Here is a 25327-nt window from a genome sequence, read left to right on the forward strand (position 1 = left end):
AAAAAAGCAACCTACCATACTGAACAGGAGAAGATATTTGCAAATGACATATCCAATAAAGGGCTAATCTCCAAAACATATAAAGAACTTATACAACTCAACACCAAGAAAACAAATAATCCAATTAGAAATGGGCAGAGAACTCGAGCATTTTTTCAAAGATATACAGGTGGCCAACAGACCCGTGAAGAGATGCTCACCATCACTGATCTTCAGGGAAATGCAAATCAAAATCACAATAAGATTATCAATTCACACCTGTCAGAATGGCTAAAATCAAAAACACAAGAAACAACAAGTATGGGTGTACACCAGAAACTAACATCACACTGTATGTTATACTGGAATTGAAAATGAAACATTTTTATTTAAATTAAATAAATAACTTTCCTCATGTAATATCTAATGAGAGAAGCTAGTCCCAGAAGACTAAATATACTACGAAAGAATTTTTATAAAGCTCAGAAACAAGCAATAGTAACTAACATATTGATAAAATTTTACAAAAACAGAAACAAAAGCTGGGTTACGATAAACAAAAAACTGAGGATAGTGGTTACGACTACAGTGGGTACTTCCACAGGTGACACGAGAGAAGGAACAGTTGGGTAGATGCCATGGCATTGATAATATTCTCATTCTTGGTCAGGTGGTGGGTTCACAGGTATTCTCTATCTTACTATGTTTTATAACCATATATATGGCTGTATACATTTCTTTTATGTTCAATAAACTGATGGAATCATTAAAAAAAATCTTAAAGCAAAATGGGAGCGTGGAAACATGCAAATGAAAATGATTCTTTCTGAAGAAGGGGAGGGAAGAAATAGTACAAGAGCTAACGGGAGACAAAGGAATGGGAGAGAGATGTTAAAATGAAGGCAAATGGCAGGAATTGATAAACCAAAAGGGAGAAGTCTGCAGAGAGGAAAAGACTGGAGGCGAGAAGAGATGACCAGTCAGGGCTCCAGAACAGGTAGAGAAGAAAGGGCAGAGGTCAAGGGTACTCAGAGAGGAGATGACCTTGAAAAGCAAGCAAGCCCGTCCTGAGACTAGATGAGGAAGTGAAAATAGGTTGTAGATCTAAATAAAATTTTGGAAGAGGGTGCATCGAGGCGGGCAGAAAGTGGAAGAAAACTAGACACAGTGGTGTTCGTTTTCTGGAAGTAAGAACCGAGGTCATTTGTTGAGGACAAGGAAGGCAGATGGAGCACGAGGCTTACTGAGTCGCAAGAGGTTGACAGAGAACAGGTGAAAAGCATTTGCAGGCACAATCGAGATTAGAAACACCGAACGGTTGCCAGAATGTGCGAGAGCAGTTCGGTCCCTCCGGTGTAGGAGCGGGTGCAGGAGCCGAGAAGGGCTGCGCACGGCACTGGCCTGGGGCAGTGGAGGGAGAGGACCCCGCGCTGGAGCCGCCGGGGGCGCCGGGGGCGCTGGGGGCGGGGTGGCGGGTGGCCCGGAGATGCTTCTGACTAAACCCGTCCGTCCGCCAGCAGAGGGAGAGGCCACAGATTTACTGATAATAATGACAGACTTGCTGATGGGCAGCTTTCAAAGCTGTTAAAACACACACACCATGGAGTTTAGAGAAAGAAAAAAAAAAAAAACACAGAAAAGACTGACTGGACTGCAAGATGCCAAAGATGTTAATACTGGCTCTCTTTCAGTTATAAGAATATATTTTTTTATTTCTAAAAATTAATAACCTGATGCAGCAAAAGCAAATAATGAAGGAAGTTTACAAATACGCTAACAGTCATCCTAAGAGTGATAAGAGTAAAAGTCAATTTTCCCCTTTTGGGCTTTATTTTCCAAATCTCTCTTATAGAATTAAATTACTTTTATAACAGTAATTTTTAAAAGAATTCTAAGTGTTTCCAATGCCCAGTGCATAGTACTTTGGAGTTTCCATAGGGACTGAGGCTTCAACTCAATTGTTGCGTTCTGAATCCCGGATTTCACAATTACTGCTGTTTTTAAATCTATTTACCATGTTGGTTACATCACAATAAAAAGCTTTGCCCTCTACTTTATCTCATCGACCTTTGATCTGCTCAGATTTTTCTCCTTTAACTTCGTTGTTTTTTTTTTTTAAGTCACACATTTGAGAATTTCGCTTGGTAATGATTCTAATCCTCTAGATAAAAATAACATTGCACACACTGGAACACTGACACCTGCTACACATGGGACGGCACCAGTGAACAGTCATCATGGCCCTGGGCCACCTGCACCCTTGCCATGAAGATAAATGTCAGATAAAGAAGCATTTAAAATCCAACTCTCTGGCCCCCCTAGCTTTTTACCCAGTTCCTTATTCCCCCCAGCCCCAGCTTATCCCCAGTTACTCTGTGCCAACTACATTCTGTGTTGTGGCTGGTAGGACTGCCATTGCCTCTGACACTCTGGACGCTGAGGAGTCTGAGAAAACCACCTCTCTCTCCTGACACAACTCCTCAGGGAGGGGGACTCCCAGGTCTTCCGTAGGGTTTCAGCCACCTTGGATTTGGGTGGGCTGACCACTGGCAAAGGCCTCTAAGCGAGTCTCCAGCAGCTTGCTTCCCTCTTCACCCTTTTCTTAGGAGAAGCACCTCACACTGTTTTCCCAGGTTCCACAAACTCCCCAGTCTGTGGGATAAAGTCCAAAGGCCTGAACAACAGGGCCTCCCACCATCACCTTTCCAGCCCTGTCCAGCCACTCAGAGCAAATCCATCTTTCCACTCCTATCCTCTGGACCTTTGCACATGCTGGTCCCCTACCTGGCACATCCCTCCCTTCACTCTTCTGTGTGCCCAGAGGACACACAGCGTTTCTCCTACAAGACCTCACTCATGCAACAAGTCTCCTTGAAGCTCTTTTTGTAGCCCTTCCTCCCAGGAAGGGCTAACCATTCTTGCCTGTGAGTGCTGTGCTGTGTAGATACCTGTGACTGTCAGCTCCATGAGCACAGAGGCTGACCTCTACTCATCTTTGTGCCACTCTTGCACCTCTGTTCTGCTTTGGACCAGCACCAGAAAAACAGAAGCCGCTCCATGTTGGTAGAGAGAAGGCTGAATGACCCAGCTCATGGACCACTACCTGCCTTCCAGAGTCACTGCTGCCCCAGAGAGGCTTTTGAAGAGAAAACAATGGGGGGGGGGGGGCATAGGGGAAGGGGAGGGAAGAATCTTGCTATAATTCATTCACTCAAGAACAACTGTGGTGCACCTACTATTATGGGCTATGGAGAATATTTTTTAAGAGATACCAACCTGGGGGCTCCTGGGTGACTCAGTTGGTTAAGCGTCCGACTCCTGGTTTCAGCTCAGGTTGTGATTTCAGGGTTGTGAGAGGGAGCCCCAAGTTGGGCTCCTTGCTCAGCATGGAGTCTGCTTTTGATTCTCTCTCCCTCTACCCCTGTTCCTCCCCTACTGTGCAAGCGCTCTCACTCTCTCTCAAAATAAAATCTTAAAAAAAAAAAAAAAAGATACAAACCTGGTCTCTACTTTCAAGACGCAAAGTCACAAAAAAAAAAAAAAAGTATATTCAGATAAGTTTAAATAATCATACCAGACAGTATAACCAGGTGTCAAGGAAGTTTGAAAGAAAATACCAGCCTGAGAAGTCAAAAAGGCCTGGCTAGGACTCAATCCCAGATTTGCTTCTTATTACCTGTAGGGCCTTGGACAACTTTCTTAACGTCTCTCTGCCCCGGTTTCCCCATCTGTAAAGATGAACCCTCACCTTGTACACTTCCTCTGCTCTCTGCTCCAGCCACTCTGGCTTTCTCTTACTGTTCCTCCAACATTCAGGTCACTCCTGATTTAGGACCTTGACACCTTCTGGTTTCTCAACCTAGAACACTTCCCCCAAATCTCAACCATACTCATACAACCACCTCAGAGAATTGCCTGACCACCTGCCTAAGACAGCATTTCCCCTCCGCTGTCATTCATAATGCCCATACCCTGATTTATTCACAATGCTTATCAGTATCAGAAATCACACTATTTGTTTACCCTTTTCTTTTTTTTTTTTAAGATTTGTTTATTTATATTAGAGAGGGAGAGCAGGAGCGGGAGGGGAAAAGGGAGAGGAAAGAGAGAATCTTAAGCAGAGTCTGCACTGAGCACAGAACTGTCATGGGGCTGGATCTCATGACCCTGAGAACACAACCTGAGCTGAAACCAAGAGTTGGATGCTTAACCAACTGCGCCACCAGGGCGCCCCTTTGTTTACCCTTTTAAATTTCTGCATCTCCCACTAGGGCATAAATTCCTTGAGGGCAGGGTCTTAGTCTTTGCTGGATCCCCAGTGCCTAAAATGCCTGGCATATAATAAATACTAAAAAAGTATTTGTTAAATAAATGGTGATAAGAGGAAAGTAAGACGTATATCAAAGGGTTTTGTGCACATAGGGGGATATAAAGTGCTTAATACAGCGCCTGCAGTGGTAAGCTCAGTAACGTTGGCTAATCCTACTATCTGAGGAATCCAGAAGAGGGTGAGGTCAACATTGGGAGAACCGGTTACCAAAGTTTCAAGGAGAAAGCATCTTGAGCTTGATCTGGAAGGATAAGGATTTTTCTGATGGGGGGGGCACTGCAGGAGTCTGGAAGTGTCTCCCCCTGTCTGAGCCACCCCTCCCCCACATGTTCTTCACACCTCCATTAAATGCAGAGTCCTCACACTAAGAATCATCGATCAGGGGCGCCTGGGTGGCACAGCGGTTGGGCGCCTGCCTTCGGCTCAGGGCGTGGTCCTGACGTTGTGGGATCGAGCCCCACGTCAGGCTCCTCCGCTATGAGCCTGCTTCTTCCTCTCCCACTCCCCCTGCTTGTGTTCCCTCTCTCGCTGGCTGTCTCTGTCTCTGTCAAATAAATAAATAAAATCTTAAAAAAAAAAAAAAAAGAATCATCGATCAGCCAGCCTCTTTCTAACCATCCATTAATCCACTTACCTTTCATTCCTATACCATGAGAGCCCAAGATAGATTTCACTAGAAAAGGGCACACAATAATGTTAACTTCAGAAATGTGTAGCCCAGCAATTCAGGCCTACATGTCTATCCTAAGAAATACTCAAGTGTCAGCACTACAAATCATGTACAAGGATGTCCACTACAGCATGGCCTGGGGGGGGGGGGGTTAGAAGCATCCAGAAGGATCACCCACGGGGAAAAGATAAACATACTATGGTTGGCACATAGTATGCATCCTTATTGTACAGAGGTTAAACTGAACAACACAGATGCTTATATACTAACTGAAACAATCTCTAAAACACAGTTCTATTGAAAAGAAAAAAAATGGTTGGAGAATATACACTATGTGATCTCATTATTGTGATACAAAACAAAAATTTTAAAACCACATACATACAAAACCTAAAGATTTCTCTGGATATATACATACACACACACACGTTTTTTTTAAGCACAGTATTTTCAGCTCTTCAACACCATGCCTGAAACACAGTAAGTTTTCAATAAATGTTTGCTGAACAAACGAAGACCTAGGTAAATGAACAGAAAAGGATTAAAAAGTAGATCTGCTTTTCATGCTCAATAATTCTGTACTGTTTGCGTTTTTAAGTCACCGCGTTATTGTGTTACTTGTGTAATTAAAATGAATTCAAAACAGTTCTTTAAAAAAGAAAAGTTGCAGGGGGCGCGTGGGTGGCTCAGTCGGTTAAGCTCAGGCAGGACTTGATCTCAGGGTCCTGAGTCCAGTCCCCTGGTTGCGCTCCACAGGGGGTGTGGCGCCCACTTACAAAAAAAAAAAAAAAGTTGCAGGACCTGAATACATCATAAAGAGATCCACGCACTCCGAACAACTTCTCTAGGTAATTAATTTAATCGTTCTGGGCAATTAAGAGCTCTTACACAGCAACTCGATGTTCACTTTACATCTCCCGCTTCAGATCCCTTAACACAAAGATGAATGGAAAAGTGCTAGGTTTTAAATTGTTCCTGCAAACCCGTTAATGGCATGCCGTTTCTGAGGGTGCTCTTGCTACTATCCCCGACTCCCCCGGGGCTGGGGCTCTGGCGCCCTGCTTGCCGCGCGCACGCGGGGCCTCAGAGAAAGGCCGGCAGGTGGGCGTGGAAAGTCCTCCAGGTAGGTGTGGAGCACACAGCGCCCGGGAAAGGAAACTTACTTTCCGACTGGCCTCTTCTCTGGCTGTAATGTCTCTCCTGTTCAAGCAACCTCCTCCAGAGGAGCCAATTTCTTCTGTGATCGGCCGAGAGCCCACAGGTCACCTGGTTAGTGGAGGAGAAGCGCGGCGTTAGAACCCGGAGAGAAAAGGAGCGGCTGTGGGTGGCATCTCTGCCGCTCGGCTCTCACCCGGGGATGGGTCTGGGGACCGGCCCTTGCATTTCAGACCAAGGGGTCAGCAGCCCTCGCCCTATGGACTGGTTCAAAGTTGCGCGCCAAGGCGCCCGGGCCCTTGGGCGGGGGCGCGGGGATGAGCGCAAGAGCGGAGGGTGGGCCGCGGACCCTCGCTCACACCCGGAGGCGGCCCTGCCGGTACTCCTGGCGGGAGCCGGTCCTCCCTCCCAGGTCTCCGCTACCTCTGGCCGGTGCGCTGCGGAGTAGGTCTTCGGCCTCCGGGGTGTGCGGAAAAGGAAAGGAGGGCGGGCGAACGGCGCAGAGCCGGACCGGAGATGCAGATCCCAGGGCTCGCCAACCGCCGGCGGGGAAGGTGCGGCGTGGCGGGCGCCGGCTTCGGGTCCGCTCCAAATAGCTCCCTCTCCGCTCTGCGCCTGGCTCCGGAGCGCCGCGGATCCCAACCACTGCAGCCACCTCAGGAGTGAACTCCGCACCTGGAAAATCGATACGAGACGCGCAAGGGCCTCCCATTGGTCTCAACCGCCGGCGGGCTCCGGGTTGGGGGCTTCCAATGGGGGAGGGGGCCGGGGGCGGGTGCTTCGGCTGTCCATCACAGGCCACGCCTTCCCCAGGCCACCTCCCACTACGGCCCCGCCCATTGGAGGGGCGGGATCCTTGAGCGCCACGCAGAAAACTTGGCTCCTCCCCGGAAGATTCTATTGGCTAGAAGGCCGTGGGAAGCTATTACCAGCAGCCAATTGGAATATAGAATGGGCCCCGTGGGGGCGGAGAGAACACCGCCCGCTTCCGCAGGAGCCAATAGAGAAGAGGAACAGCAAAGCGCTTCCTGAGTTCGGGGTCGAGGAAAGATGGCGACCACCAAAGGGGGTTGGTGCTTGTGCGAGTTATTGAGGTGAGGAGCAGGGGATGTGGGTTTAAAGGCGTTTTGTTTCACGGTGATATTTGTCCGCCCAGTGCAACTGAAGTTTGCGGGGAGGGGGATCTTCTTGTCACGGATCTAGGCAATTTCCTCAAGGACAGCGAGTGGTCTTCCTCTCATTGGAGTCTTCTAATTAGACTTGAGCTGCCTGGGTTAAAGACTCAGTTTACCGCGTTTTCTTCGTCTGCCCCATTCTGGTGAGGGATCGAATTTCCCTCCCTGTTTTTTCTCTCTCTTCTTCGCACTCCAATTATTCTGTCATAAATTATTCATATTCAGTCCTCGTTTTTCTTTATGATTGAGCCACGATTCATTTTCCAAACTATCGTGTCTCTCGTTTTGGTAAAGAATAAACTGGCTCTTTCTTCTCACGTCGTAGTTTCCCCTCTGTCACTCACCAGAACTGTCACTATTAACATGTGTCACTTAAATATGTTAACCTTAAAACTAAAACAGCTATCTTACCAGCAAAAATGGTTCTGTTTTGTTTTGTTTTGTTTTACGGGAAGAGCAGAGAATTGCATTTCTGGATGCACAAGCTATGGCAAAACCATAGGCAAGTCCAACAAAGGAGAGGACCATTGTTTTATGGAGAAGGAGGAAGTTAGGGGGTGGGATTGAAAGAAAGTCCTTTGGAGAAAAAAGCAAGAGTGGTGAGGATTTCTCATTGGCTGAGTTGCAGGAGTACTCTTGTAGGAGATGAGATGTACACCGTTCCCTGTTGGGTCCTGTTAGTGATTTCTTCCTGTTTAGGATTCTTCTTTTGGGGTCTATAATTGACAGTTCCTTCCCCTTTAGGATTTTTCTGTTGGAGGCTATAATTGACAGTTCTTCATGAAATTGACATTTGAGTGATAAGGCTCCTTTTGCGTTGCCCCTCTGGCCTCCTGACTCCATTTTAGTGAGGGTTCTTTTTATTTTCACAAATATGAAGTTTATGTTGAATCCTCTGCTTCATTATTATCCATTGATCTTTATTTCTGGTTGATGAAAGAATAGTTACATAAAATTTTATCACATAGGCAATACATTGTTTCTTGTAGAAAAGTTAGGAAACAGGTGAGCAAAAAAGAAATTTCGCCGGGCCTGTTACCATCCAGAGATGATTACTGTTAACATTTTGGTGAAAAAAAACCCAGAGTTTTTTCCTATATTTGTTGTTGTAATACTACTGATTTTATGTGTCTTGCCCTATATTTATTTAAAAAAAAAAAAAAGACCTAGTATATTCCATCTACACAGTTCTTTCAACACCTACCTATTTTTGTTCAGGTTGAAAATTTATAATTAACACATAGCATCCTGAATAGCAGTATATACATAGTCTCTCCAAAAATCGGGTACTGTTTCTTCATTTTTGTCCCCTCTACTCCAAATTCCATAATGATTATTTAAAACATTTTGAACAGGAAATTCTATTTTCAGAGGCTTCATATTCTTCCCTGCCATTTGAAATATCCCTAATTCAGAGCTTTGCACATTATAATGGAGAAATAAATGTTTGTTGAATGAATGACTCACTGTTGATTGCAGTTATCTTTTTAAAGCTTTGTGTTTCTTTGGTAAGCATTATTTGATGGCACATATTTTTAGTTATATTTAAACAAATTCTCAAATGGGTAGTTTTTACAAGATTTATTTATTTCAGAGATGGGGGAGGAGCAGAGGGAGAGGAGGAGAGAGACTTCTTAAGCAGACTTCCTGCTGAACTTGGAGCCCCACAAGGGGCAGGATCCCAGGACCCTGAGATCATAACCTGAGCCTGGCGCTTAACCGACTGAGCCACCCAGGCGCCCCTAAAATGGGTAGTTTTAATGTACAAATACTATAGGATGTTTAATAAATTTATTTATAGAGTCTGTGTCTCTCAGTAAAGGACTGGCTCAACTTCAGTCATTAATATGAATTTTCTTCTGATTTTAAGTTAAATCGTTCAATTTGAAAATATATCACATGAATCTTACCACTTAAATCATTAGAAGGAAATGCCATAAAAAAATCTTTGTACTCTATAGGTCAGCCACATTTTAAGTGGGCTTTTGGCTTGTCCTGGGAAAGCTGTATAATACTGCTTTAATGAACACATATATTCCAAATGTTAAATCACAAATCTTACCACTTCCTTCAAATTCTGTTCATCCTTTAAGGCAGTGGTTCTCAAAGTATGGTCATAGATCTAGCAGGTCCCCAAGACCCTTTTGGCAGTTCTTCAAGGGCAAAACTATTTTTATAATAATTTAAGATAACATTTGCTTTTTCATTATCTTTACATTTGCACCGATCGTGCAAAAGTAATGGTAGATAAAACTGTTACTTAGCACAAATCGAGGCAGTGACATCCAAGTGTTCTAATAGTCTTGTGTTTTTCAACACAATGCACTTGCTAAAGCCAGTTTTACTAAGAATGTCCTTGAAACAGTAAAAATTAATTTTGTTAAATATTAACCCTTGACTTGAATACATATCTTTTTAATATTCTATATAATGTCTCCATACTGAAGTATGATGGTTATCTCATACTTGCTAAGTTACAAGCTGAATTAGACACTTTTTTTATGGGACATGGTTTCTCCTTGAAAGAATTACAGATAAACTATGGTTCTTCTGACTTGGGGATTTGAAAATGAACGAAGTGACCCTGTCACTTTGAAGAAAACAAGTGACAAAATTTGTTGCTAATAATAAAGTTCGAACTTTAACGTGAAAATTAGAACTTCGGAAAACTTGTATCGGCCAGTCAGAGCTTGACCACTTTCCAATAATTAAAAGATTTTCCTGATGAGATGGGTAGTGATATTAACAAATGATTTGGGGATATTGTACAGTGAAATGTGCCGACATTTGGAAAGTCTCCATGAGTCATGAACCAATAGTTTCCAAATAAGGCATGATGTTACAAAATCATGTATAGGTAAAAGATCCATTCAAAGTGCAAGATAGACCAATAGATTTCAATATAACAGGGTATGAAAAGGTCATTGATTGGGTTTCATATTTCATGTTGCACCTGGCCATTAAGAAATTACCACTTGTCTAATTTGGTATAATATCGCAGAAAAATACTGTATCCGAAAGGGCTAAACATACTCCCTTTTCCTACTACATATCTGAGTGAGCCTGGCTTGCCTTCACATACTTCAGATAACACAACATAGCACGAAAATTGAATGCAGAAGCAGATGTGAAAAGCCACTGTCTTCTGTTAAGCCAGACGTTAAAGAATCTTGCAAAAATATAAAACAATGATAGCCTTCTTAACGGAATTTATTTATTTATTTTTTGGTTTGGAAAATATAGGGTTTGGGTTTTTTGGGTTTTTTTTGGTAAAAATAAGTTATATATTAACAGGTAATGGACTTGTCATTACTTTTAGGATGATTCATAATGTTTTTAATTCCTCATTTTTATTTCTATTATGCTAAATATTATTGGTAGATATAATCAATGTAAATGAGTCATTCTCAACAAGGGGTGATGTTACCCCTGCAGGACATTTAGCAATGCCTGGAGATAACTCTCCCGGCCATGATTGGTAGGGTACTATGGGCATCCAGTGGGTTGAGGCCAAGAACATCCTATAATGCATAGGATAGCCCCCACAGCAAAGAATGAAGTGGTCCAAAATGTCAGTAGTGCCAAGGTTGGGAAATCCTGATAGAAACAAAAGCTGTATGGGGTCTTCAGTTATTTTTAAGAGTTTAGCATTATCCTGAGACCAAATCATTTTAACAAGTCAAATACCTCTCTGGTAGTAGACTTATTCACAATAGAAAATCCCACATGAGAAATTTGTTTCCAAACTAGATATGAATAAGGTATTTATTTCTCTGAAGAATTTATGTGTTTTCTACTTATGGACAATGAGAACTTTGGAACTATACAAAATACCCCATAAGCCCTTTGGAGCCCAATCTGCTGTTCACTACTACGTACAAACTTAGAGCTTCTATATCTTTGTCCCCCACCTGTCACCCCTCCCCACCAAATACTTTAACTCTGTTTTCCCTGGTCCTGAATTTCAGTATTTAAGTTTTAGTATTTTAGTGTTTTTATGCCTTACAAGCTCCTCCTTCTTAAAGGGGTAGGACAGGATATAAAAAATATGAGGTTAGGGACCAACTATATTGCTCAACCCCTAACAGAAAAACATACTTTGAAAAATTATTTTAACATAATCTAAGAGACATTTGAGGAGGTAATAAGATTTTATATTCAGTCAACCACTACTTAGTGGATACCTTCTTTGCACCAGGTATTGTGCTAGGCATTGGCATCCAGTGGTGGACAAGCCTGGGTCCTTCCTTGTGTTTGCAGAGCTTTAGTCGGCCTAGCAGTAAGAGAGCCTGTTAGCAGTCAGTGTGGGAGTGAGTTCATTAACGAGCGTGAAGTAGATTGTTGGTGCATTTTTGGCAACTCATTTAGAGGCACAGAAAGAAGGCAGTGATTCTAGGGTCACAGAAACAGATCAAATGCAAAACTTGTTATAGAAATGGAGGTATCTAAGTTCTTCTTGCCCAGAAATTGTTCTATGTGAGGCAAAGTGAGAGAATGAAAATGATTTACTCAAATTTTTGTATTAAAAGTTCGTTATTGATCATTCAAAGACATATTGCTTGAGTTCTGTGTCATAATTTTGAAAGTCAGATGCCGTTCCTATTTGTTTTTAATCCTCTAACACATACACTGTTAGGAGAAAAGTGGCTCATCGTTGATTTTCACTGCCAATTAAAAAGAAAAGTTATATTGAATTGCTAGCATTCTGTGGAGATTGAAATTAAAGAATATTTGGCTTTTGACATTGGACATTTTATATGTGTTAGAATATTAAAAATTGAGCATTTTGTTAGCAGACTTCCAGCTATAAAAATTTTGTCTTCACTATTAATATAGAAAACAAGTAAAAGTAGACTTTAATTAGTAGTTTCTTCTGAATGGGCATTGTGTCAATTTTTATATTTTCCTTTTTGTTTCAGATTTTTATATTCGTTATTCCTCCCTGGGTTGACAGTCTGTGGAACTTTATGTGTATGTCTGTTCATTATCCTCTGGGGAATCAGACTGCTGCTACAGAGAAAGAAAGCGTCAGTATCAACTGGCAAAAATGGGAAAAAGCAAATGGTGGTGGCATTTTTTCATCCATACTGCAATGCTGGTGGAGGAGGAGAAAGAGTTTTGTGGTGTGCCTTAAGGGCCCTGCAGAAAAAGTAGGTATGCATCTTTCTTAGCTAATTTACTCTGTTGTTACCATTAAAAAAAAAAAAAAAAAAAGATCATTACCCAGATACTCACCTTTCTCTAGTACATTATTCATAGCCAGGAATTAACTGTTCTTCAATAAAGAAATACTTCTGTTATATGCCAGCCCGCCTTACAAGATCCTATTGAATTTTAGTTGATATGATAAAGAAATAGAAAGGGAAAGTATCTGCCCTTTGATGGCAAAATTTAGTGGGGATAACTGTCACCGTGGAAGAATGTGTGGAGAAGTTGAATAGTAAACAAATATACCAAGTCATGGGGAGTGCTTTAAACGTGAATACTTTTAGTCAGTAATGGCACACAGAAAATAAGCTCTGTGAAAGTGTCTGTTTGATTCTGATGTTGATATCATTACCAGTTAGACAGTCTTAAGTTACTATGTTAGAAAGAGTATGCTGTTAACTGGTTATTTAAAGTTTTAGGCTTCCTTCTCCCCACCCACACCCCCATCCTCATCCCAAAAATGTTTATAATCCCCTTGTAGAGAGGAACAAACATAGTGAAGTTCCACTGATGGTTGTGTCATAGGAGGAAAACTATTATTCTTCCGTGGTTACACTACTTCCTGGCACACGTCCTTCGTCCAGTTCCAGAGCCTTCACACGGAATTCCCTTCGCTCTACATTTCTATATTCTTGGCTCATTGTGGCTTCCAGCCACCACCCCTGCATTTCCTCTGCCATCTTCCATAACTGCCTAGATTCAAAACATTTTCTTAGGGGCGCCTGGGTGGCACAGCGGTTAAGCGCCTGCCTTTGGCTCAGGGCGTGATCCCGGCATTATGGGATCGAGCCCCACATCAGGCTCCTCCGCTATGAGCCTGCTTCTTCCTCTCCCACTCCCCCTGCTTGTGTTCCCTCTCTCGCTGGCTGTCTCTATCTCTGTCGAATAAATAAACAAAATCTTTAAAAAAAAAATTTTTTTTCTTAAATCTCAGCTTAATATCCATCTCCTTCAGGCCTTCCCTACTCCTACTGTAATCCCTCTGGTTCTTTGCTTCTCATAACTCTATGCGTTAACTTGTCTAACTGGATTATCTAGCTCTTGAGAGCATTAGGAAAGTTTTGTGATGGCTCTACCATGCATGGACCTTAGGAGAGAGACAAGCTAATAAGCAAAGAAGAAAAATATCAGATGGTGAGAAGTGCTATGTGAGAAATTCAAATAGGATAATTTGTGAGTGATTCCATACTTAAGACTGAGGAATTAGGGAAAATCTCCAAGGAGGTGATACTTACCTGAAGTCTAAATGACAAAAGCAGCTGACAGTTACTGAGCATTTACTCTCTGCCAGGCATTGTTTGAAGTGCTCCACAAGTGTTAGCTCGCTCAGTGCTCACAACATGAGGTTGTCACTGTTACCCTCGTTTGACAGACGAGGAAGCTGAGTTCCCAGAGTCAGTGTTGTAAACCACATGCCACACTGTCTGCCTCAGGAAAAGACAGTGAAGATGAGAAAAGAGAATTCAAAGCAGAGGGAACAACTCCTGCAAATCCGCTGGGACCCAAAGGAGTTTGGCTTGTTCACAGAAAGGAGTCCAGTATGGCTGACCCTGTGGGCACGTGAGAGAGTGGAGGCAGGGCCCACGTTACACAGGGCTTGAGTGAATAGGGTAAGGAGTTTAGATTTTATTCTAAGTGCTATGGAAAACCCTATGAGGATTTCAAACAGAGAGATGACATTCTGCTTATCTGTTGCTGCATAACCACCCCGAAATGTAATGGCTAAAACAAGAACATATCATTATTTCCAACACTCTGGGGACTGACGGGCCCTGTTGGGAATCCCTCATGCCAAGCGGCTGCAGCTAGATAGCAGCTGGGGCCGAGTCATGTGAAGGCCTCTCAACGTGTCTGCTTCCCGGGCTGGGACGGTTGCAACAGCTACAGCGGCTGAGGGTGGAGGGCATGGGTCAGGCATCTCTGTCGCCCCACAACTCCTCCATGTGACTCCCTTGGGCTTGCACACAACAGCAGCCTCAGGATAGCCAGACTCCTTACGGGACAGCTGACTTCCCTAGAGCGAGGTAGAAGTGGCCATTCTCTTAGAGCCTGGGTCTAGAAACTGGCAAAATGTCACCTTTGTTGTAGTCTAATGGTAAAAGGAGTCACAGAGCCCACTGTTACTCCAGGGGAGGGGACATAGATCCCACCACTCGATAAGTGTCAAAGAATTTGTGGCCATCTTTCAGCAGCCATTTTATAAGGATCATTCTGGCTGCCGGGAGGTGCAGTTCAGTGCTCATCCTTCAGGCCTGCACAACACCCTGTGGCTATCTTTATCAACACATATCACACAGTTTTGCAGTTTTCTGTTGATATATCTATTTCTCCCACCGGACTCAGCTCCTTGAGGGTAAAGACTCTAATCTCTGAATCCCCAGAACCTACTGGCTCATACGAGATATGGAATAAATGGTTGATAACTCAAAAGAATAACTAAAAACACAATCAGAACAAATGCCAAAAGCATAAATAGTCATAAGAGTGTGGTTTTACATATTTCCATTCTAATTATATCATATCTAGTTTTGATGCAGGCACCAGATCTAGCTTTCAGAATCTTGTTGCATCTCTCAGATAAAAACACTGAGTGATGCTTTAGCATTTATGATCCTATCTAAAGATGCATTTAGTAAATTTTAACTCCTGTTTGTGAATGTTATTAGTATTTTATTACCATTTTATATTGAGAGAGTTGTGAAAATAAAGTTTCTGAATATTTCTTAAAAACGGAAATGCCAGTCAGCAATTTTGGTTGATGTCTGCTCCCTGCAAAACTCCTAGAAGAGGAAATAGCAAAGAACTAGAGGTCTCATTTGGAGGACTGACGTTTCACTCGCAGGGCAGCTGAAGACGCAGGAAAGAGGAGCATCAGTAGACCAAGTACAGTGAATGAAAAACAGTGGAAAACATTTGTTTCAATCTAAAAATAACCTCCTTTATGATTGTGAGAAAATAATTATCTACAACGTTTTGCTTGGTTTCAACCTAAACTAACGAAAACCTTAACTATTACATTCTATTTTAGGTATCCTGAAGCAGTTTATGTCGTTTATACTGGTGATGTTAACGTCAGTGGTCAGCAGATACTAGAAGGTGCTTTCCGAAGATTTAACATCAGACTCACTCACCCAGTGAAGTTTGTTTTCTTGAAGAAACGCTACCTTGTGGAAGATTCACTCTATCCTCATTTCACATTGCTGGGCCAAAGTCTAGGGTCCATTTTGCTTGGCTGGGAAGCGCTAATGCAGTGTGTTCCCGATGTCTACATCGATTCAATGGGATACGCATTCACAATTCCTCTGTTTAAGTATTTAGGCGGTTGTCGCGTCGGAAGCTATGTTCATTATCCCACGATCAGCACTGACATGCTCTCTGTGGTGAAGAATCAAAATGTTGGATTCAACAATGCAGCCTTCATTACCAGGAATCCTTTTCTCAGCAAAGTAAAGCTCATCTATTATTATTTATTTGCTTTTGTTTATGGACTTGTTGGTTCTTGCAGCGATGTCGTGATGGTCAATTCTTCGTGGACACTAAACCACATTCTCTCCCTGTGGAAGGTTGGGAATCGCACTAATGTTGTTTATCCACCTTGTGATGTGCAGACATTTCTGGACATTCCCTTACGTGGCAAAAAGACGGCCCCAGGACATTTACTCGTTTCCATTGGTCAGTTCCGGCCTGAAAAGAATCATCCTTTGCAGATCAAAGCTTTTGCTAAATTGCTGAATAACAAGGCGGCTGAGTCACGGCCTTCACTTAAACTTGTCCTCATTGGAGGTTGTCGAAACCAAGATGATGAGCTGAGGGTAAACCAACTGAGAAGGCTTTCTGAGGATCTAGGAATTCAAGAAGATGTGGAATTTAAAATAAACATTCCATTTGATGAGTTAAAGAATTACTTGTCTGAAGCAACAATTGGTCTGCATACCATGTGGAACGAGCATTTTGGGATTGGTGAGTCTGTCCTTTAAGCAGCTCGTTTGGTGCCATGAGATACACATTTTAGGTTCTGTCGATAAAATGTTAATGCTGTGGATGTTTTTATCCAGTCGTAGTGCTCTTCTCCCAGTCCACCAAGTAAGCTTTTTTCATTTGAGACCCTGCAGGACAGAACTGTATGTAGTCACTAATAATAGCTGATATTTATTGACAACTTACTGTGTGTAGGTCACTATTGAAATCTTTACATTATCTGATTTAATCCTCTCTGAAGCCGTGCTTCATACATATTTCCATTTTACAAATAAAGAAACTCGGGCAGAGAGAGGTTTTGAACTTGCCCTTGTTCAGGAGCAGTAAGAGGTGGAGCCTGGATCCTCACTCAGACAGCCCCTGCTCTTACCTGCCCATATCTCTGCCCCACCTCACCCCCTCTGCGGCCTGGGACAGGTTCCGGGCCTAATGTCACCGAAGGACCAAATCAGAATCTGGGTGGGGCCCAGGTAGATGTACTTTATAAAGCTCCTCAGGTGATTTTGTTGGACGCCAAAAGCTGAGCCCACCGGGCTCCTCACAGTAATTCTGTTGGTTCTTCTACTGATTCCCTACTCGTTCCTGGGGTGGCCTCTCTTCCTTTATCATTGTAAGTGTCTGACTTGAATTGCCTTAGCCTTTAATTTAGCCTTCCTTGTTTTTTCTAGCACAAATTGCTCTCTCTACCCCTGACTTCCTGTTATGCATACATTTTGATGTAAAATCAAGTACCGGTTTGTGTCTAACCTGGTTCAAGATACATTTCTCAAGTGGCTGCTTTGTGCTTCACACTGCCAGGTGTTCAGGGAAAACGGGAGAACATAAAAGTGAAGTTTCCTAGACTAAGGCTACAGTTTATCTTATACTCTCGTCTCTCCCCAGTTGGTAGCACATGACGAAGCCCAGACATCCAGCAAGAACTTTTTGATTCAGCCCTCTGCACAGGGTCTGATTTCCATGCTTCCTTCCACAGAGACTGACGGAGCGTTGACTGCGCCAGGGGCGTGGGAGGCGGGAGCTGGTGTTCAGAGACGTCCAGCTCCATGTGTGCTACAGACCAGTTAAGCAGCAGTTCACTGGACAGGGTGCTAAGAGCTCTGCCAGGGCAAGTGCAGGGCGACATGAAAACACCCAAGAGAAACCCCGACATAGATGTGTGAGGTCAGAGAACAATTGCCCAAGGAAATGATGGGCCCTGTAAGCAGGGACCTGAACAATAATTAGACGTTAGCCTTGCAGGGGAGAGGAGAATGTCCAGCAGAGGGGACGGCGTCGTGACTGGTGTGACAAAAGGAGCATTAGCAGGCACACTCACGGAACTAAGGGTTTGGTCCGGCCGGAACCTGCAGGAGGAACAGCATGCCAGTGGAGAGGGGAGCGGGGGCCAGAGCACGTGGCCGTGTGAAGCCAGTGGGAAAAGAGAGACTGATTCTAAGTGTCGGATTTAAAAGCTTTCTGTTTGGGCAAGTTCACTCTGGTTGCCGCCTGGAGGGTGGGTCGCTGAGGAACAGGGAGAGCCGGATGGGGACGGCAGGAGGTTGTGCTGGGCAGCCTAGATGAGCTGCTGGGTCTGACGCTGGTAGGCGAACACGCTCAAGCGAGATTCTGAAGCACAACTGAACAGGACTTGGGGATGAGCGGGATTGTTAAAGGAGAAAGAAGAGTTGGAGAGGACCTCCCAGGGCTTTGAGTTTGGACAACTGTGTGAGAGGTGGATGGCTTTCCCCTAGAGGCAGACTCCAAGAGGAGAGGCAGTTGATGAGCCAGGTTCCCCGCATGCAGAGTTAGAACGATCCGTGGGACATGGAAGTGTGTGTGTGTCCAGCGGGCACTTGTCTACACGAGTCTGCAGTGCAGGCGAGGCACCTGACCTGGAAACAGACTGAGGACTTGGCATCGTTTCCGGGTCGCTCCGGAAGCCCCAGGGATGAGGGTAGAATTGCTTAGGGGAAGTGTGCCCAGCCAGAGGAGGCCCCTGGTACAAAGTGCTGGAAACAGGAATGGTTCAGAAGTGGGTAGAAGAAGAGCTGCCAACAAAGGAGAAGAGAAGAGGAGGAGGGAAACCTCCTAATGCTGTTGTTTGAACTCCTGAAATTCCACTTTTGATATCTTTTTACACCTTTTACCTTTCAGTAACCATTATCTGCCGTCTTGCTCACATTCTGTAGTCTTCTACTTTGTTTTATAATCTGCAGGATGTCTGTTTTTTATAGACGCTTCTTTCACCTGCTTGTCTGTTTCAGTTAAGAACGAAGCATCATTACTGTGAAGCTTAAAAACGAAAAAACTTAGAATTATTTAGTACTGTGGAGGCTTAATGAGCAAATTTATAGACACAACAGACATTTACTTAAATTTCTCATGAGTGTCTTAAAATTTGTGTAGGTTTCTGCTCATCCTTGTTCATACGAACGCTCTCAAAATGTTAAGAGTACATGGCTTCTGTTTGTTTCTCAGGAGTTGTTGAGTGTATGGCGGCTGGCACGATTATCCTTGCACACGATTCAGGGGGCCCGAAGCTTGACATTGTCGTTCCTCACCAAGGAGAGATAACAGGATTTCTGGCTGAAAGTGAAGAAGGCTACGCTGAGACCATGGCTCATATTCTGTCCATGTCGGAGGAAAAGAGACTCCAAATCCGAACCAATGCTCGTGCATCTGTAAGCAGATTCTCTGATCAGGAGTTTGAACTGGCGTTCCTGTCATCTGTGGAGAACTTATTTAAATACTGCCATGTCTGTACAAATTGAAGATATTTTATATAAAATGGCTAAATACCTTCATATGTTAGTATTTTTCTAAACGTTTTCTGTATTGTAATAAAGTCAGTCGAAGCAACGCTCTCAGCGGTATGTATAAAACACAGGATATTTATTTCAATGAAAATGAAAAAAAGGCAAAATTTACCGAAATAGTTTAAATGAAAAAATTTTAGATCAGTATTCTGTCTCAAATTCTGAAAAATACGGCTCTGAAAGAAAAAAATTGAACAGTCTTAATGTTGTAATCATCCCTATTTTTCAGATCCTATTTGTCAAATCACTGTACTTTAGAACCCAGGAAAGAGAATTTCCCTTTAGCAAATAGGAAACGTCGAAAGGAGAATGGAGGACTGACAATTCATTGATTAACACTTTAGAATTGTTCTGACATCTTGGGAACACAGAAAAATTCTAGTACATTTAAATTCTAAATTCTATTGTGGATGACCTTCTTGAATATATCAGACGATTTTCTTAAAAGAGAAAAGACACTTGAAGCAGGCGTCATCAGGTGCTAAAAGCACGTGGTTGAAAAGACAGAGGGACCGTGGCTGCCCCGCAGCTCAGGGTTTGTGAAGTCACTGTGTTTAGTGCTGCTAGTACATTTGTCCCGATATGGAGGGATCGCTCGTTATCCCGTCACATTCCCACACCCAGGGGCTGCAAGGCAGCTTGAGGCTGTTCAGAAGGTCTGAGTGAGAACAGCGTGCCACGTTGTTTTTCTCACAGTGACGGTGAACTAACCGGCTCCATCCGCCCGGACTCTTGGCAGCACCGTGCATCGTGAGACGACGAGGGGGCATTTAGAAAAGAGCTCCGGACTAGCGGTTAGAATACCTGGGCCTGACCCCAGCGTCATCACGGACAAACATCGGACCTCCTAAGACTCAAGCTGCTGCTTAATCTTTTTGAAGGTCCACATCTTCATCTGTTATCTGGTGATGGTAACACCTCTCCTCACTACCTCTTGGCGATTCTGATTTGGAAAGTATGTGAAAGTACCTTGAAAATTAGAAAAGTTTTTTTTAAAGGTACCTTTATAAAGTAATTTAATTAAAAGTAACCATCTATAGTAAATGTCTCTTGTAATCAACCCTCCTTATTAATGCATTAAGACTCAAGGTAGACATGGATACTAAGTCAGTGGCTAGGACTACTGTGCTGATTTTAACAGGACTTCTGTGCTGAATCACTAGCAGGAAAATTATGTGGATGTGCGGATAGGGCTCTAGAGACCTACAACACTTGGCATTTTCTGCATCTATAACTAGCTCCTTCTGGTTCAGTGAATCGACCTGCCGCACAGTCTGACACATCTTTGTGTTAGGAGCATGTGAAACTCCCCTCATCCAGTCATGGACCCAGCCAGCTTCATCAGCCACTCCGAATTACACTGTTGACTCGTCTGCAGGCCACCTTCTGTCTTCAGATCAAACAGCAGCGACACAGAGTCCCAGGATGACGTGACACCAACATAGCTTTGGGTGGAGATGATTCAGTTTAGAAAAGAAAGACTGGTGGATGTTGGAGCTGGAAGGAACCCTACAAATCCTCGGGTCCAGTTTTCTCATTTTCAACTTTACAGACAAGAACAATTCAGTCTCACAAAGCTGTTTAAGTATAAACACTGCAGGATTACAAGCTGGGTGTTCTGACTCCAGCCCAGTTGGTTTTCTTATCTTATAGCCAGTCTTCGAGCAAGATTCGCGCCACTGTCCCCGCAGTCTACCCATCTACCCTCAGAAACCCACAGGACTCGAGGTAAATTGAAGGGGGCTAAGCAGAAGGAAAGGATGCAGTACAGGGAGAAAGGATTCTGAAATTCCCTAAAGCGTTTTTTAATCTTGTTTCTTCAGAATTATTTCTATTTGCCACACACATCACTGGAAACATACTTTGCGTATGTGTTCACCCTGCCTATTCCTAATGTGGTTATTATGTGTCTTTTTTTTTCGGAATGACTGATGACCATGAAAAGCGTCAAAACAACGCGTCAGCTATTTTCTGTCTGGAGAGCTTCTGAGTGACTGTTCATTCCTATAAAACAGTGTTTTTCAGTGGTCCAAATGCGGTATATCTTGAACCTCCAGCAGTGGGGATTCTCATTCTTATTTGGGTTGTGTGTAATAAAATACATGTTACATGTTCTTTGTATAGTAATCTCTTTGTATCTAATATGACTTTGATTTAATAGATACAAAATCTGTTTGTGATATAAAGTGACTTTCATTATCTTGGATACTTTCCCCCATATGGTACATTTGCACCCCCATGCAGTCTCCCCAATGCTGAATCGTTACCTACCACTAAAATTTCTAAGTTCCATATGCCAAGAATTTAGAAAGAAAGAGAGAAAGGGAGAAGGAAGGAAGGAAAGAAAGAAAGAGAGAAAGAGAAGGAAGGACGGAAGGAAGGCAGGCAGGCAAGGAAGAGAAGGGAAGGAGGGAGGGGAGGGAAGGGAGGAAGCAAGGGAGGGAGGGAGAAAGAAAAGGAAAAAGAAGGAGAAAGAGAAAGAAAAAGAATTTAAAGATAGAATTGTCTTGCCTCTGGTACCCAAGAAAAATAGGTTGTCAGGTATAATAGACATTTTTCTTTTAACAAATGTTTCAGACCTACAAAACACTGCAGAGCTTTATACACTTTATTTTAATAATTTTCAGGGTTTTTTACAAAGTCAACTCATAGACAAAATTATGAGAGAGTAGTCAGTATAACTGTTTCAGAATACTTGTGTTTAATTATGTAAATGTACCCTCGACTCCAGGACTATAATATGATAGAGTGTCTGCTAAATCATTCAACCGAGTTGGGTACAACAGAAAAGTTATCCACAGCAAGAAGTTGTACAAATTGCTAGAATCAAATTATGCCCTTGTAATTTTCCCTCTCCCCCTGCTCCTCAGCTGATTCTTTCGTCTCTGTCCCCACCCTAAATCTAAAGCCACCCTTGGCTTTGAAGAAGCATCAGTTCTAATACTTGAGTGCTTCATGCTCACTTGAACTATACAAGATACTTAGAAGGCAAGTTAAGAGTTGATACGCCATTTAAAGAATGGTCAGTTTGATAGCTGTGATACATAGTTACCAAGATGCATAATTTTTAATAAAATTTATTCCAAAAATACATGCAAGTCTGACCAATAGTTTCAACTTAACGCAGGCAGCTAAACCTAAGCCCAGGATAATCAGTTGTGCTTCCAGAACATGATTTAGGTAATGGCGTACGTAAGGTGGGCAAGGTGAATCAGGGACTGACGTAGGTTGAAAAACCATGCAGATATGTGTACAATCACAATGAATACTTCCTACTTTACAGCAAAGAACTCAAAATCTTAGAATGAATGATAAGGCTTGGTGGCTATTAGCTAGAGACTTTAGCCCAGCATCTTGTCATTGGAGCGGACTCGATAGGCTTATTCTTAAACATTGACCTTGGACATTCATTCTCTGCCACCACACCCTGCCCCCCGCATATAACTGAATGGTCTTTGGGTCTTTGGGATTTTCAGGAACCATGTTTCATTTTCCATGCATTCAAATACTGCTTAGATTTGTTTAGCACACCAACAGATTCAGTATGTCTGAACCACATAATGTTCTGAAAGTAAATTAAACATGTGTACACTGACGACTAAAAGATTCCTAGAATTAATGATGCTCCAATCTCTCGGGGTCATGTGTTAACCAAGGTTGACATTGACACAGTGGTGAGAGATTTTTAAATATTCTCAGCCTCATGATGTGACCATGCTGAGCACTCCTGAAAAGAGTAGATTATAACCCAATACACCAAGTTGAAAGAACAGTACCTCCAACATCACCAGGAAAATACAGGCATAGAAGATACATCATGTGGAATGCATCCCACAGTTAGGGGACTCCCGATACTTTCCCCACATTTAATAAAATTATATCAAATGTAAACACTAAGCAGACCTTAGAAATAATCTGACCAACCCTTCCTCATCTTTGTTTTCTTTTTTTTTTTTTTAAAGATTTTATTTATTTATTTATTTATTTTACAGAGAGAGAGACAGCCAGCGAGAGAGGGAACACAAGCAGGGGGAGTGGGAGAGAAAGAGGCAGGCTCCCAGGGGAGGAGCCTGATGTGGGGCTCGATCCCATAACTCCAGGATCACGCCCTGAGCCGAAGGAAGACGCTTAACGACTGAGCCACCCAGGCACCCCTCATCTTTGTTTTCTTAGCTCAGCTGTGGACCAATGTGCAATTTTAGTTGTATTTTACAGAGCATATATTTTAGGCGGAATTCTACCACTTAGAAATGTAACCTCTCCGTCCTTCATAGCAACAACACAATACATCAACAAATACCCGTTAAGCCCCAGGCACATGTTCAATACTGGGATTGTTATAATGTGGCACTCCGCTAAGCACCATATGTAAAAAGACAGCATAAGATACAAGGAGCAGGTAGAGTCCCTGCCTTTAAGAAGTTTATAATCTACACGTTTGAAGCTATTAGAAATTAATTCAGTAAAACATAGTAAAATGATTACTTGGTGCGTAATTAACGTGACATGCCTTGACCCTCTCTTTGCTCCGTTAACCTCCTCCCTTAAGTGTCAACATCTGTTCAAAAACGTGTATTCAACAGAAGTGAAGAAGTTTCAAAGTCGCGGTTTTCTAAAATGGTGGATTCATATTCTAAGTGAACTAGTTTGTACACTGTATTAGTTTTCTATCCTTGTCTTAACAAATTATCAAACTTAGTTAAAACAACACACATTTATTATCTTACAGTTCTGTAGGTCAGAAGTCTAAAGTGGATTTCATAAAGCTGAAATCAAGATGTCAGCAGGACTGTGTTCCTTCTGCAGGCTTCTGGGGAAAGTCCATTGTCTGGCCTTTCCCAGCTTCTAGAGGCTGCCTGCATTCCTTGGCTTGTGGCCCCTTCCTCTGTCTTCAAAGCCAGCAGCACCAGGCTGAGCCCCTCTTATGCTGACATCATCTGGTTCTCTCTTCTGCCTCCCTCTTCCATTGTTAAACAGCCCTGTGATTACATTGGGTCCACCTGGATAATAAAAAAAAAAAGACCTTCCCCTATTTGAAGGCCAGCTGATTAGCAACCTTAATTGTACCTGCAACTTTAATTCCCCTTTAATCAATATATTCACATCGTTGGGTGTACTGGGGGGAGGGTGGCAGGAAGAGAGACACATTTCTCTGTCTGCCTACCACATATATTGTCCAAAAGATTTCTTGATAGAAATTTTAAAGTAAAATATTAATTTCTACACTCAAATTGGTCAGTCTCAAGGTCTAAATTGGGATAAAAATTAATAAATCCCTGGGATTGCTAGAAAACTCTTACAAAATGAATGTTTATGACTTGTGCCCAAACAGATACTATAGTTAATAGATACTAACTAATCACTAATGAAAAAGTACAATAATCACACTTGTATATTTTGATGGGTTGTTGATGTTTCCTGGTTTTCATCGGCAATGCACACTTTGGCATTAGCTTGAGTAGGAATATTCTCTAAGCCTTCATTTAATTCTGCATATTTCTGTGTGCTTATCCCTGCTCCTCTGAACTTCTCAGCACCCTTAGCGAAACCAGGAGTCTCTTCTCTTTTTTCTTCCTCTTTGGAAGTAGCAAGTTTTTCCAGGGATTCTACTACTTCATTTCTCAACTCATCTTCAGATTCTTCAAAATTTCTGGAAATAAGAGGTAAAAATCAACTCTATGATATCAAAAGAATGAAAAATACATATGAAAAGTAGTTTCCCTTCTCACCCCCACTTAAGCAATATAATAGTTGCATTTTCACCCAGATAATGAATTATTTATTATATCAGCCTGGCTTTCCAGGCTGATTAAAAAAAAAAAAAAAAGCCGATATTAGGGTAATCAGTATTCTGTTTAGTTGTATTCAACAACCTTTATTATATTTATTAATGCCCATCTACTCTTAAAAGGAGAGGAAGAGAGAAGAGAAAAAAAGAATAAAACAGTTGCCAAATAGTGAGCCCTTATCACACACCAGTGACTGCCCTGAAACACTTTACACATAACTGTATTTCATCTAATACAACACTTTGAAG

At 42.6% G+C, this 25327-nt stretch overlaps 3 protein-coding genes across 3 annotated transcripts in view; 1 reads left to right on the plus strand and 2 right to left on the minus strand.

Moving 5' to 3' along the window:
• ATP7B (ATPase copper transporting beta) overlaps window positions 1-6907 on the minus strand; it is a 72755-nt gene extending 65848 nt beyond the window's left edge. The window contains exons 1-2 of the mRNA XM_044381792.3: window positions 6558-6907; window positions 6143-6245 (exon numbers count right to left, since the gene is read on the minus strand). The gene's annotated coding sequence lies outside the window, so the exon portion shown is untranslated. The remainder of the gene's footprint in view (window positions 1-6142; window positions 6246-6557) is intronic.
• Window positions 6908-7122: 215 nt separating this feature from the next.
• On the plus strand, window positions 7123-21405 carry ALG11 (ALG11 alpha-1,2-mannosyltransferase). The gene is made up of 4 exons (XM_026493203.4): window positions 7123-7228; window positions 12229-12459; window positions 15546-16477; window positions 18953-21405. The coding sequence occupies exons 1-4, from the start codon at window positions 7185-7187 to the stop codon at window positions 19243-19245; spliced, it is 1500 nt and encodes a 499-aa protein (XP_026348988.3). The 5' UTR covers window positions 7123-7184; the 3' UTR covers window positions 19246-21405.
• A 475-nt stretch (window positions 21406-21880) lies between these two features.
• NEK5 (NIMA related kinase 5) overlaps window positions 21881-25327 on the minus strand; it is a 57039-nt gene continuing 53592 nt past the window's right edge. The window contains exon 22 of the mRNA XM_044381789.3: window positions 21881-24940. Within this exon, the coding sequence (XP_044237724.2) occupies window positions 24673-24940 (268 nt within the window). The 3' untranslated portion in view covers window positions 21881-24672. The remainder of the gene's footprint in view (window positions 24941-25327) is intronic.

This window comes from Ursus arctos, unplaced genomic scaffold, assembly GCF_023065955.2.
Source record: "Ursus arctos isolate Adak ecotype North America unplaced genomic scaffold, UrsArc2.0 scaffold_10, whole genome shotgun sequence".
In the NCBI taxonomy this organism is placed as follows: Eukaryota; Metazoa; Chordata; class Mammalia; order Carnivora; family Ursidae; genus Ursus; species Ursus arctos.

Bases quoted from the DNA above. Each gene is read 5' to 3' on its own strand.
- ALG11 (XM_026493203.4), top strand. From the start codon at position 7,185: ATGGCGACCACCAAAGGGGGTTGGTGCTTGTGCGAGTTATTGAG. The intron at 7,229-12,228 runs GTGAGGAGCAGG...TTTTTGTTTCAG, and splicing joins TGCTTGTGCGAGTTATTGAG to ATTTTTATATTCGTTATTCC. The intron at 16,478-18,952 runs GTGAGTCTGTCC...TTTGTTTCTCAG, and splicing joins GAACGAGCATTTTGGGATTG to GAGTTGTTGAGTGTATGGCG.